We start from the raw sequence: 14,893 nt of genomic DNA, 5'->3' as shown, positions 1-14,893 counted from the left end.
GACAATATAAGGAAGAAGGTAAAAATTACCCATAAGGAATGCCTCCATACAGATAACCACTGTTAAATTTTTAATATATTTCTTTCTAGTATTTCTTTTTTTTTTTTTTTTGTGGAAGATTAGCCCTGAGCTAACTAACATCTGCTGCCAATCCTCCTCTTTTTGCTGAGGAAGACTGGCCCTGAGTTAACATCCGTTCCCGTCTTCCTCCACTTTATATGTGGGATGCCTACCACAGCATGGCTTGATGAGCAGTGCCATGTCCGCACTGGGGATCTGCACTGGTGAACCCCGTGCTGCCCAAGCGGAATGTGTGCACTTAACTGCTGTGCCACTGGGCCAGCCCCTCTTTCTAGTATTTCTAAGCATTTGTATATAGTTGAGCTCATATTATATATGTAATTTTGTATTTATTTTCCTCTAAGTATTGCATGACCCTTCCCACACACACATCACTTATTTATTTATTATTTTAATGGTTTCATAGAAACTGAATATTAGTGTATAGTATAGAAAATAGTACTTAGAAATAAATTATTATATTTATATATAATTTTATTACTGTTTTTCTTAATCTTACAACTAAAAATTAAAGTCCTATGCAAGTAAACGTTTAACTAGACAAATTAAAAATCAGTGTATTTTCTTTTCATTGGAGAGAGAGGTTTGCTTTTTTATGTATGATGTTTTAGAATCTCACATGGTAAGAACTATTTTCAGTACCTTTAATACTTCTGATCATTCAAGCTGAATAGAAAGCCTTATATATATCTCTGATCTGTGCCATATGAACAGTTCCCAGTTCTCTTCCTGCATGAATACTTAATAGTATTAAAAAATGAAATTCATTGAATCAGAATACTTACTATGTTATAAAGCAACTTGCAGTAAATGGTTAAAACATTTTCCCCATGTACCTGTTGCTGTATAATTTTTCTTATTATAAGATAAAAAGCTGCTACTATTTTCCATTGAGTCTGTGATCTAACAATTGAGCATGGATGAAGCAAATAGAAGTAATTTATATGTATAATTTTCTTACTCTTCCTCCTCCCCCCATTGTCTACTTTAAAAGTTTTCTCTAAAATAAGTGGGGGGAGGAGTATTATTTAAGCAACATGCTGACAGAGCTTATTTCACGTGCTCGCTTTATGAAAGGTTCTACCTAACTCTTTTGGTTCTCCAGAGTGAGGGGGGCTTCCGTAAGACCTTATGTACATGCCTTAACTTCAAAGCCAGTTTAGGGAACTATGAACCTTTTTCTTTTTCTTTCTTTCTTTCTTTCTTTCTTTCTGTAATCCTAAATTCCTAAAATAAACATATTTTAAACCGGATGAGCTTTTTGTGGCCCTCAAAGGTAAAAGATGTCTTTATATATTTAAAAATATTTTAGACTGCCAAATAACTATTCTATTTTGTTACACATGTCTTTCAGTGCGTCTTGGTTTTATATGAAAGAAAAAGTTCTTGACTATGCTGTCAATCACTTTAATACTTTGAAGAGAGATTCTAGAATAGGAATCCAGCTTATAACTGGGTTCAGGATTTATTCAATGATGCCCTCTGCAAAGAGAGGTCTCTTTTTATACTAGTGAAGTTAGAAGATTTTTATCTAAAGCATTTTATCTCCCTTCTTTTTTTCTCTTTCTTTTTCATTGAGCTGAGGGGTGATTACCGTTCCTTTTGTGGAGTAGCTGTCCTTTGTTGTATGACTTTTTAACATTTCTTAGCTCAGATTCAATCTTCCTTCAGAACTCTTTCTTATCATTTCTTTCTCACCATCCCTACTAGGTAGGTTTTTTTTTTATTTTTCCTTTTAGAAACAGCAGAATTCTGGCATTATTTGCCAGCATGAGAACTAAACATTCAGCTAAAAGGATTCCCTGTTTTCGTTCCATAAAGAAAGCTCTTTGAGTTTGGGGACCTAGGACAGGATTAGCAGTGGCTTTAGAGACTATCAATATAGCTGTGTCTGTTGTTTCCAGTATGTGTTGATTACCTTTAGGGAAATATAGCTTACAGTTTAGCCAAATGCATGAGATAATAACCTTGTATTAACAGGGTTCTGCTGCGTGTTATACATCAGCTTTAATGCTTTCTCTGCTCATATTCTGAATTTCCCTTTGCTTTAAAGCAAGGCGTTGTTATCCATGTTGTTCCCAATTTTCACATGACAAGCTTAAACCTAAGTCTGAGCCTGTGACCGAGTTAAGCTGAAACTAGCCTTCAGCGTTGCCGTTACAATCCTGTTGACAGATTGAGTGATTACTTTGCTCCCCAGAATTTGTGTTTGATCTCTAATATTTAAAACTCTAGATGAGATTTAAACTGTATCCCTGTTTGAAAAGTGTGTTTAAACCTTTCTTTACTCTCAAAACACACACACACAATCGGTTCCTTAGGCTTCCAATTAGGCTGTGGGTAGGCAGTGTTTAAAAATTTAACATGTATTTCTAAAAATGGTTCAAATTAATATCTTCCTAAATTTTTATTGTTAGTACATCTTGATTTTTAACCTTTGTTGAGAGACAGAAATCAAGTGAACAGTTTACCCTTAAGAGATCAGTAGCTTTTTTACAGCTAGTATGCAAAATTAAAATGTTTTATGGAGTGTGTAGAATAATACACTTATCCCTACAAGTGAACCAGGTGCTCTAATACTGTCCTTTTTATCAGTATTTTGATGAAGAACCATTTCTTTTTCTCCGTGGATACTCCCTCTTTTTTTTTTTAACCTTTTTTGCATTATTCTTAGCTCAGTTAAACTATTTTCTCTTTTCCTAAGTCGTAGTAAAGATGTTATAATTTGGCTGTTATTTAACTTCCAATTGAGGATATTAGTCCATCTTTCTCATTTATGGCAAACTGGATATTTTGGTTTTTCCTGGTCCAAAAGTGTAAAATTCATATTGTGATGCTACTCGGATTCAGATCTATTGAATTTATTTTAGTTTAGTAAAATTGTTGTTTGTTGTTAATTGTTTTGTAGAAAATTAAGTCCGTAATTTCAGTAGAGAAGTAAAATCCTTTCTTCTTCCCATCAGATCTCATGTCCATCAATCCCACATAGAGACCATTCTTTTTTATTTCTAAACACTTTGAACAGAAAGAGTACCCTTGTATTTCTTTCTATATTTTAAGATCAAGTGTTCTGAAATTTCTTTTTTTATGCCTAATTGAAATTCCTGATGTATTGGCTTAAACTAGGGGTTGGCAAACTTTTTTGTGTAAAGTACCACACAGTAAATATTTTTGGCTTTACAAGCTCTGCAGTCCCAGCTACTCAGCTCTGCAGTTGTAGTAAGGAAGCAGCAATACCCAATACATAAGTGAACATGGCCGTGTTCCAGTAAAAGTTTATTCATAAAAATAGGCAGCAAGACATAGTTTGGCAATCCCTAAACTTATTTCTTCCCCTGTTTTCAGTGGGAAGAAAACATGTCATCAAAATCTACTATAATCTTTTTCACATCTTTAGAGAACTTTAATAAAGCTTCCTTTGCCCTTCTCAGGCTACATCGTTATGTTTTCCTGATAAATAGTGAATAAATCTTTATTCACTTTTTTTTATCTCTATTCTAGTCCCTCTCCATGCTTCAGAACTCTTCCATAAATATAAATTTTTATAATTTTACTAATTGTCTGAGTCAAAATGTTTCTGTTCCCTTCACTTATTCTATTTACTTCATTTATTCTATTATAGTCCCTTCATTTATGCCAAATTTTTTGTTAGTGTTCTACCATGCATTGAGCTAAACACTTCATATACAGGGAGGAGGGAAGCAAAACATGGTCCTTGCTTTTTTGGAGCTTTCAGTGGGAGAAGCAGACTGTAATTAAGTTAATGTAAATACATCATTTAAAAATGCTAAGTGCTCCAAACAAGAAAAACTAGGTGTTGAGATGAGTGAACTTACTTTCTATTAGATGGTCATGAAAGCAGAACCTGAAGGATAAGTAGGAGTTTGGCAGAGTCAGGGAAGCAAGCTCCAGTCAGAAGACACAACATTTGCCAGAACTCTGAGATAGGAAAGAGCTGGGCCTGTTTGAAATGTTCTGGTGCCTGGCTGATGGCAAGCAGCAAGAAGAGTGGCCAGAATAAAGCCAAAGAAAGGTTAGAGGAGTTTGCGTAGAAACTTGTAAGCCATGTTGAGGAGTTAGAAGACCTTTAACAATGGAGTGGCATGATCTGATTAGCTTTTTTAAAAAGATCATCCTGGCTTGGCTCTCCAGAGTTACTTCTATCTGCCAGTTATTCGTTCATTTATCTATCAAATACTAAATGTATTCTGTGCAATTTAGTGACCTACAAGCTGCGAGGGCTACAAAAACCATCCTGTCTTTAAAGGTCTTACAGTCAGAGGCTAAAATTCTCATGTTCTCTTGTTCATCTGTTATCATTCCCTTTGAATATGTTACCTGGTAATATGTGGGTCCATTATAGTTTGTATTTCCTAATTCTTTAAACCTATCAAATGCTCCTTCTAGATGAATAACACCATTTGGAAGTTCCAAGCCGAGATCATCTCTTTTGAACTGTACAGTGCAAGTTACTTCTGCTTTGCTTTTGCCTGTGTTTAGAGGTGATATATTAAGAGATCAATTGGTTGTAGTAAACTCTGTGATGATAGATATGCTTTTTTTAATGTATATAACTAGAGATTTAATGTTCAAAAGATCTTTTGATGATCATCCTCCAGTTTACTCCTTGCACAGTTGCAGATAATTCTAGCTGCCTAGTAGTAGGTGTGAGTGGTGGGCTATAAAAAAAGATTGTAAATTACCTCTTTCTCATTTCCACTTGTTACAAATTGTATCTCTGTTGAGGCCAAATAATCTGAAAAGGATTATTTGAATTCAGCAATCATATGTCTGTGTGGGGCTAGGTGGATCTACTTAACATGTTGTGGAGCCATTTGCCCATGTGGCAGTCTGTCAAAAGGCAAGAACCTCACGTCTCTTTAGTCAAGGCAGAGTTTCAAGGCAGAGTTTCTTCCTTAGCCTGGTTTATGTTTTGAGCCAGATAATCCTTTGTTGTTGGGGGCCCTCCTGTGAACTGTGAATTGTAAGATGTTTAGTAGCGTCTCTGTCTTTCGCTCACTGTATGCCAGTAGCACCTCCCTCCCCAGTTGTGACAACCGAAAATTGCTAAAGGTTCCCTGAGGCAAAATCCTCCCCTCTTAGTACATCGCTCCCCTTCCCCCACTTGCTATAGTAGAGTGAGTACAAACTTCTAAGGAAATCCTTATACATTTTCCCTCCTCTTTACCTTTCTTCCTCCTCTGGAGTAATAGGATTCATGGGTGTTGTCAGGGGAAAGCGTTTAATTTCTTTCTTCCTATCAGCTCAGGACTAATCACTGCAAATTAAATACATGTGTGCCCATTTAAAAACCAAGTACCCGTTTTCCAAAGACACAACTCCACTGAGGGAAGAGATCTTTAACATTAATTGGAAAGCATGGTGATAAAATCCATGTCTGTCTATTCGTATATCATCTGTCTATTCACGTGTGTATATATAATTTCAAGACTTTTATTTAAAATAATAAAAAGTAATGATTGTTTCAAATGTGAGAACATGTGCCATAAAAAATTTTTCTCTTGAAAGGAAAGAAATAGAAATATTATCTATTTTCTGTGGTTTAAAATTATGTGGGTGAATCTTACTGGTGTAGTAATCGTCATTTCAATGAATAAAATCCACAGAGGAAATAGTCTAAGAAAGAAATTTTATAGGGTGTAGCAATAACTGTATTTACTTCTCTTGTTTTCTACAGACTTTTCTTCACAAGAATTAGAAATTTTCATTTGTTCCTTTTCCTCCTCCTGGCTTCAAATGTTTGTTGCAGAGGCAGTCTTTAAAAAGTTATGTTTACAGAGTTCCATCAGTATTTCTTCTGAGCCACTCTCTCTTCAGAAAATGGTAAGCACCACTCTATTCTAGTTCTTTTAATTTCTAAGAAGTGAGTTCATAAATTCAATTTAAAAATATTCTTAGTTATTTCTAATAATTGGACAGAGTATATTAACCATAAATCTTTCAAATCTGTATAATAGCAGGTATTTTCCTACCTCAAAAATGGAGTAATTAGTCAATAGAAATTTTAATTAGTTGAGAGTGATTAAAGATTAATAACAGGAAAATAGTACAAGAATCTTTGTTTTCTGGTCACTTGCCAGAGAACATAAGATTGTTGTTTTGGAAAATCGTAGATCCAAAAAAATTCTACATAGTATTTAATGGTATTTAAAAAGCAAACTTTGCAAATGATGCCAAAGGTTATTCCTTTTTATCCTATGTATACACACATATAAGCTGCATTTGATCCAAGATTTTCCAGTTTTATCTTGGCTATCTTTAGCTATTATTAATATCTAATATCTCCAGCAATTTCTTCAACAAATGAGAAATATCTTGTTAATTGGTCAGATTGGGCAAATACTGTTTTGCAGCAATCCTGTCTTTAACAACATTTTTTTTTTAAAGATTGGCATCTGAGCTAACAACTGTTGCCAATCTTCTTTTTTTTTTCCTGCTTTTTTCTCCCCAAATCCTCCCAGCACATAGTTGTGTATTTTCAGTTGAAGGCCCTTTTAGTTGTGGTATGTGGGATGCTGCCTCAACGTGGCCTGATGAGTGGTGCCATGTCTGTGCCCAGGATCCGAACCAGCGAAACCCTGGGCCGCGGGAAGCGGAGCACGTGAACTTAACCACTCGGCCACAGGGCTGGCCCCTTTAACAACTTTTGCACTCCTTATTCCATTTATTCCAGACGTGTTTTCTGTTAAACGAAGGCATTACCAAAATGGAAATGACAAATTAGCAATTGTACATAAACCATAAGTATTAAAAATATGCAAATGAATTATAACAAGTTGGCCATAAGACTAATCAAAAGAACTTTCCTAAATGAGCATCAAGATTGAATTCAAAAAAATAATTATTTTCAAGAAGGTATTTTTCTTCTTGTGTGTGTCATATTGACTTAATGACATGGAATTAGCAGCTTTCTTAATATTTTAGCATGTTCAGATGAGATAGGGTGACAACCAAAGGGGTGAAACCAAGAAAATATAACTAAATTTAATGGTGAAATGAATCAAGTAATTTCTTTTTACTGCTTTCCAGGTCTTTGTAGTTGAAAAAGCAATATAATGTTATTTTGCAACAGGTGTATTCCTATTTGCCAGCTTTGGGGAAGACTGGTGTGCTTGGGACTGGAAAGATGCAGATATCAAAGAAAATAGGACAGCGACCTTGCTTAGAATCTCAGAGGGCCTTACTAATGCTGAATGGAGCTAAACAGAAACAAGTCGAAGGGCTGCCAGAGTTACCGTAAGTGATGCTTGTGTACCAACTATGTTTTATTTTCAAGTACAACTCTTTTTCTGACACATTTCTTGAACTTTTTGCTTATCTTTGATGTTGTCTGAATTATGCCGATTAGGAAAGAGCTCAGTTTTATGCCTGTTAATATACAAGATCAACATTTTTGCTTTCTATAAATCGAGGTATGTACTTTCTTTCTATTAAGATGAAGTGGTTTCAAAAATAAATAAAACAGTCATCAAATTATTGTTCCACACAATTTTTGCCCTGTGGTTTAAATTACTACTTGTATATAATAAAGATGGGATTTTGGAATACATGGTCATGTGAGATACTCTGAATTGTTATAATAGTTTCCCCGAGTGAGAAAAAGTATGCTATAGTTTTTCCTCTAAAAGTATTGTATATAAAACTCAGAAAACCTGAAATGTTTTTAGGAAGAAGAGAATAGAATCAATATGAAAATAAGAATGGGGAGCAGGGGCCTGTATTTTGATCTTATTAGCACTTTGCTTTGTTCTTTCTACCCATTATAGTTTACTTGGTCTCTTCCTCTACCTGACATTCCATATTCATAAACTTTTCAGTGGGGGTGTGAGGTTAATAAAATGAAAATTAATGTGTTAAAATTTGTTTCTGTACAGTTGAAATAAATATAAAATAGAAAGCAGTAAAGATTTGAATGAATAAAGGGGTTTAAATTAAAAAAAGGCTAGATTTTTAAAAACACGTATGCTAGCATGTCTCGGTGAAAAATAAGCTTTCCTTATTTCTTACTTTCTTTTCAGAGAGCTGAACCTTGCTAAATGTTCCTCATCATTAAAAAGATTGAAAAAGAAGTCAGAAGGAGAATTGTCCTGTTCCAAGGAGAATTGCCCCTCTTTAGTTCCAAAGATGAATTTTCACAAGACTAATTTAAAAGGTATTCCAAGTATCTAAATTCATTTATGCTAGGAACTTTTCATGGTCGTGGTCAGTATTTGCAAGTTTTACATAGTGGCCCTGATGAATACTTGAACTTAAATATTGGACTTGGTCCAGGAAATACCTTCCTGGATAGCATATTATTTTTTTGAACTGTCATTTATACAAAAAAGTGACTGTTGAATACCAAGTGTAATAGAGTATTCCTCCCCTTCTTTTCTCCCCCTGCCTCTCCAGATCTTAACCACAGTGTGTGGCTCACATTTAGCTCATTCCAGACTTGCCCACCTTACTTTTCTATTCTACCTCAGCCTATGCTGCTTAGGATCAGTGTCTTCTGATTTGAAAGTATAATTCAGTCTTCATCTCTTTCAGTCCTAGACATTTTGTGAACAAAGAATGAGGAGTAGGCTATGTTACATAGCTGTGTTAAGCATATGGACTCTTTTCTTCCAGGCAAGGAGCCCAGACTATGAAATGTGTTTGGCTTTTGGTTCTAACTATACTGGAACCTAAGTACCTAAAGGATGGAGTAACAAGAATAGCGTTGTACTAATTCACTCCAGCACCTCTTTTATCTAGGCACCTCTTAACTTGCAAGTATAAGTTACCTTCCGTCAGTCTATACCTGGCCAAACTAAATTGCTGAGTCTCTTGTTTATGAGCTGTATTGTGTTTTTAAAACAAGTATTATCATTATGACACCAATGGAAACAGTAACTGAAGCTCTTATAATCTTTCAACGTAAGTTCATAATTGCATATCACAAATTCAAAATAACTGCCCATTTGGCTCAAAATGTGAAAAATGTATTAAATGAGAAGTCAAGTATTAACTTCACAAAATAATGTCCTTTTTCTTTTTTTATTGTGTCAGAAAGTAAAATGAATATGAAGGACTTTAGGTTGAACAGCAGAAGGAACTGGGAGGCAGGAAGAGAATTGAGAAATAGTAAAGAAAAACTTCAAAAGCTTTTCATTGCATGTAAAAGAAATGTTTTGGTGGAAGTTATAGAGATAGTCTGTAAAACTGAACACTATAAAAATGCGCTACTTAGTATTTTATAGCTTAAGAAAGAGTTTCAGTATTTCATTTGTTTTCTAAACAATCGCTTATTATGTTTTTTTAAATTCCCCTTACATCAAATTATCACATATTTTATTAATCTTTGTTACAACAGAGATGGATATAGACAATTTTAGCCCGCAGGCACTAATTGCATCTCTCCTAGAAAAAAACTTTGCCGTTCTATTTGTCACTCTTGTTCAGCTTTAAATGGTACTAGGGATTTTTTTCGTGTGCGTGTGTGTGTGTGTGTGTGTGTGTGTGTGTGTGTGTGTGTGTTTATGTTAAGATTCCCCCATTTCTCCTTCTCCGTGCTGCTGTAGCCAAGCCAGACAGCCTATTGAGAAGCAGCAAACCATCTGTTAATGGATTTGAAGTTCTGAATTATACTTGACTGTGTAGAAGCACTCGTGCTTAGCCAGAAACATTCATTTGAATTAAGCTATAAATGCTGTATAAAAAAGAGCCATACATTTAACGTAGGTTCATGAATAAATTTGAGAGAGGGCAATTGCACTCTAAACTTTTATTGCTGCAAAACCCAGTATTTTTGGTGTTCTCTGATCATTTGGGGGTTTTATAGCAGGATTGAAGCTTTAAACCTTGAACTAGGGGAAGACAATGCCTGTGTTAAACCTTTTGCAGTAGAATTTCATTACTGAATTGCTGATAGAACAGAAGCTCTGTGGATTGGTGGGGTTGTGCTCCCCATTTTTTTTTTTTATGTGAGAGATGCTTAAACCAGTCAAAAGGAAAACTCAATAAATAATTTTCTGGCATGGGGCCAGATCTCCTAGTTCATGCCCTTTGATTATTTTCTTTAGTTGATATCTTGTGTTCTCTGGAATAATCTATTAATTTTTTATGGCAGGAGAAACAGCCCTCCACAGAGCTTGCATAAATAACCAAGTGGAGAAATTGATTCTTCTTCTCTCTTTGCCAGGAATAGACATCAATGTTAAAGGTAAGTTCTAAATCTTTGTGGTCTAATCCAATGTGTTAATATTTGTGGTATTAAGTAGTTTTTTGTCAACATTAAGAAAAATCATTTAAGTATATTTGCCTAACATATCTTTAAAATATTGCCAGTAGCAAAACCAAGAAATTCATCATATATTGATTTGTTAATAATGCAGAAACATTTTTTGGGGTTCATATTTTTATCAGGTCCCAACATCAATATTTTTTAAATGTTTTAATTTGTTTTTCTTACAATTAGAAATATGATTGCACCCTTGGCATTTTCGTCACAGCATTCTATTTATGTATGAGGCACCTAAGAAAGTCACACTGATAAGGGAAGCAGAATATCAATATCTCGCTACCAAAAGTCCTACTTTTGCTGTTTTAAAACTTGCCTTGATTTCTAATTTAGACAATGCTGGCTGGACGCCTTTGCATGAAGCTTGTAACTATGGCAACACAGTGTGTGTCCAGGAAATTTTGCAACGTTGTCCAGAGGTAGATCTGCTCACTCAAGTGGACGGGGTGACTCCTTTGCATGATGCACTGTCAAACGGACATGTAGAAATTGGCAAGCTGCTACTCCAGCATGGGGGTGAGTGCATTTATGCTAAACGGGTTTTGATAAATTATCCAGTTTTTTGATGAATCCCTCAGAGGTAGATACCGTTTTATATTTCAGATCTGTAAGGCAAGAAGCTTTTATTTCATATTAATGAAAAAATAAAGATTAAAACGTCTCCAAGAATGTAAGAACCTTTTATTTAGTAGGGATAAAAGCCTTTTCATAATATGTATTTATTTATTTGTTATATTATTAAGCCTATTTAAGTTTGTTTATGAGAAGTATTTTGAATTGGGTGTGTTGGTTTTTAATATTAATCCTTTTACTTAAAGGGTGTAATGTCTTTGTGAACCAGGCATTTCTGAAAGCTTATTAATAAATGAATGTAAATGTTCAATTGTTATTACTTGGATTTTTCATTCTTGTTTCATTTCCTGTATATAACTGCTAACTCGATTAATCTTTTTTTAATGAGTCATTTCTTTACAGACTATAAAAAAGATATCCTAGAATATCTTTTCTTCATTCACATTTTGCAGTCAATTAAGTTAAAGTAGGAGAATTTTCAAATGGTGATAACTATTGTGCAGGGGTTTTGTGATAGAGGTAATTTGGGCTTAACATTCATCTACTGCTTTTTTCTGCTGATTTTTGATCTCTGCTTTCAGAAAGCACCCCTCCTTCAGTGACATTCTTCTTTTATCTGAACTGAATAATAAAAATTTTACATCAAAATGTTCAAAACTGATTTGTGTTTTAAGAGAAAAACAAAGGAAAACTGTTGACTATCTTATAATGCAGAAATAAAGATTTGCATAAATTTCCTGTTACTTTTATTTGTGCTAATTTTAACTTGAAATTTAAAATGACTTTCTCTTATAATTAAAGCTATTTGATTCTGCATGAAAATAAAAAGCATATTTTCTTTAGTTGTCTTTTTACTATATGCCTATCTAAGAAAGGCTATATAGCATGGTAGCTTAAGACCTTTGGTTATTTATAGTCTTCTCCTGCCCCCTAAAGGCCTTAGTGTGTCTGTTTTACTGACATCATTTCTTATCAATGTATTTTTCACTTCTTCTGCTTTTTTTTTTTACTTTTATATATTTACTAAACCATAATGTTCGGTCTCCTGTTTTATTTTTCTACTCAACCATGTATCTAACATTCCAAGCCAATACTTGCCCTTGCTTCAAATGGTCTAAGTGATTATTGTGTTAAGTACAACTCTTCAGAAAAGAGTGGCATTATACTAACCAATGTGAATTTTTCTAGGGCTTTTGGTAAAGAGTAGTAAATGGATGAGTTCCTTATCCTAAGAGAGGAAATCTCCTTGTACTTGCATTTATCAAAGTCCATTGACAATCATACAGACTTATCATTGCCTTAGTCATACTCTGAGTTTGGACCTGTCAAATGGCTTAACATCATTATTGTAGTAACTACATTATCTCTTCGTTGTGAGTCACTCAGTCTTGAGATCAATAATTTAAAGAATTTATTTATGTCTCTAAAACCTTTGTTTATTTTCGGTATCTTATGTCCATAATTTTCTTATTTTCTTTTTAACAGGAGTAACTTGGAACATGTTTTTGAAATATCAACATAATGTAAAGAAACGTAATTTTGATTTAGACTTCTCTTTTTTCCATAAATTGTACATTAATCACATAACATCAGTGGTTCATCTTTTATATTTAAATACATTTTATATCTAGGCCACTACACATCTGATCAGATTCATAAGAGTTTTAGCAGCTATAATCTATTCTGTCTCTCTGACAATATGATCTATGTCGTATAGTAGGATCTTTTGATTATGTCTGCTAGTACTAAAACCTTTATATCCCTTATAACATTTTTATGGCGAAGTGCATAAACAATTATAGGACTTGACTGACAGAGGTACAAAGTACTCCTGTACTTTGCTATGTGACCAAATACTGAGTCATTCTTGTTTTGCCCCTCCTACATCATCCTTTACTCCCTAGGGATAAACTCTGTCTTCAGTACTTTCTAAGTAAGTGGTTAGATGGGTTTAGCTAGGATAGATGAATGAAATCTGAGTTTGACCCAGAACAGTTAACATTTAATTTTTTGTGAATCAGTTATCTGTCCTAAAAATTGAACATAAGCAAGGGTAAATGAAAAATGCATTCTGTTTCTGCAAGGTTTTGCAGTCCTTGAACTGCTACACTCGCCTGTCAGCAATGGAAGGGGCCGTACTCCTTCCTCTTGGTGATATTGGGAGATGTGTTTCAGACTCTTATACAGAATTTAAGATGAATACACTTTGTTAATTTCTTCCGGGAGCAATGAAATTCTTATTTCAAGATGACATTTTATAAAGTTTTAAAAAGTTTTTTTTCATTTATAATCATATATTATTTATTGAACTAGTGCCTGTACTTTTAGGCAAGTGTCTTTAGGCAATTGACTAGAATTTTGTTTTTTAAATGTACCTTTATTAGGCAGTCAATACGTATAACCAGTTAATTATGTCAACATGAATTAGTACAAAACATGATTGTAAACAGAGCCCTGGATGCTTTGGGAAAAAATTTGAGGGAGAAAACAGCTGTTAAGCTGCCAAAATAAAAATATTTTACTCTTAACGTTTTGCATTTCTTTTTCACAGGCCCAGTGCTTTTACAGCAGAGGAACTCTAAAGGGGAATTGCCCTTGGATTATGTGCTCTCATCTCAAATCAAGGAAGAACTATTTGCTGTTACAAAAATAGAAGATACTGTGGAGAACTTTCATGCACAAGCAGAGAAACATTTTTACCACCAGCAACTTGAATTTGGCTCATTTTTACTTAGTAGGATGTTGCTAAATTTTTGTTCAATTTTCGATTTATCTTCAGAGTTTCTCTTAGCTTTCAAAGGGTTAACTCATCTAAATGAGCTGCTTATGGCTTGTAAGAATTGCAAGGAAACCACCAGTGCTCATACTGACTGGTTACTGGATCTTTATGCTAGAAATATAAAGACGTTGCAGAAGCTCCCAAATATTCTTAAGGAACTGCCTGACAATTTAAAAGTGTGTCCCGGGGTACACACTGAGGCCTTATTGGTGACGTTGGAAATGATGTGTCGGTCAGTCTCAGAGTTTTCATGATGATGCCAAAAAATATGAGTCAGCTTTCTAAACCTGCCCAGCTTGCTTTGGCATTTATTATGGACTTCATAGCTTATTAACAAATATTAATTAGATTTATTTATTGACAGAATATGCAGCCTTGCTAAATTTTAAAAGCACTTAAAGAACTTCTGCAAAACTGTGGTATAGACTCCTGTCTTTTTCCAGTGTATAGAATCTGACTCAAAAGTAAAAAGATAGTTCTGTTTGCTGTACATTGCTTTCATTAATCTTTACTATTATTTTTGCTCTCACAGTGATATTATTTATCTATTTATATTGTACGTGTAAAAAGTTTTAATTTAAATATTTTTTCAAATCAAAACGTAATGTCCTCTATTCTAGGTGTTCCAGGTCTTAGAATCATGGCAAGGATATTCGTGCAAATGTGCACCTATGAACATGTAGCTCCTTGTTTTTTCTCTGTAGGCTGTTGAACTAAAATACTCATGTTAGTTTTGTGTGTTTCTAAAATAAACATTTCTAAAATTTACAATAATAATATTCTTTTGGTTTTTAAATGTAGTGAATGTGCAAAGTTTGACACTTTGATCCCTTGATCTATTTTATTTTAGCAGTTCATGTACAAAGTGTATTTCTACTCCATGTAACCACTATGCTCTAAGTGAAAACATTCTGCTACATAAGAAGTTTAATTAAATGTTAGGATTATAGGTGGCAACTAAGTAATAGATTTGAGATTTTCTAAAATCTTAAATGTACAGCTTGAATTTACAGAATAGTAACGTTTCAATTGGCAGCTTTTCCTATTAGCAATTTATAGTAAAACTAAAAGAAAGGATATGGATAATAACCATTTTTGAAATTTGAGTTGCTTCACTAGTGGGAATGAGTTACATTATGATTCAACTGGAAAAAAAACACTACAACTTCCATTTAGCT

The 14,893-nt window shown here is 34.0% G+C and overlaps 1 protein-coding gene across 2 annotated transcripts in view; it reads left to right on the top strand.

Annotated features, from left to right (window-relative positions):
- The window catches only part of SLF1 (SMC5-SMC6 complex localization factor 1), a 58,757-nt gene extending 44,299 nt beyond the window's left edge, over positions 1-14,458 (top strand). For both annotated transcript variants that reach the window (XM_046665380.1, XM_046665379.1), the window contains 6 exons: positions 5,780-5,925; positions 7,175-7,338; positions 8,121-8,254; positions 10,193-10,285; positions 10,697-10,879; positions 13,488-14,458. In XM_046665380.1, the coding sequence (XP_046521336.1) occupies positions 5,780-5,925; positions 7,175-7,338; positions 8,121-8,254; positions 10,193-10,285; positions 10,697-10,879; positions 13,488-13,969 (1,202 nt within the window). In that variant the 3' untranslated portion in view covers positions 13,970-14,458. The remainder of the gene's footprint in view (positions 1-5,779; positions 5,926-7,174; positions 7,339-8,120; positions 8,255-10,192; positions 10,286-10,696; positions 10,880-13,487) is intronic.
- Positions 14,459-14,893: the final 435 nt, after the last annotated feature.

Source organism: Equus quagga, chromosome 7, assembly GCF_021613505.1.
Source record: "Equus quagga isolate Etosha38 chromosome 7, UCLA_HA_Equagga_1.0, whole genome shotgun sequence".
Classification (NCBI taxonomy): Eukaryota; Metazoa; Chordata; class Mammalia; order Perissodactyla; family Equidae; genus Equus; species Equus quagga.
The sequence above is the reverse complement of the archived record's forward strand: the minus strand, read 5'-3'. Positions and strand labels throughout refer to the sequence as shown.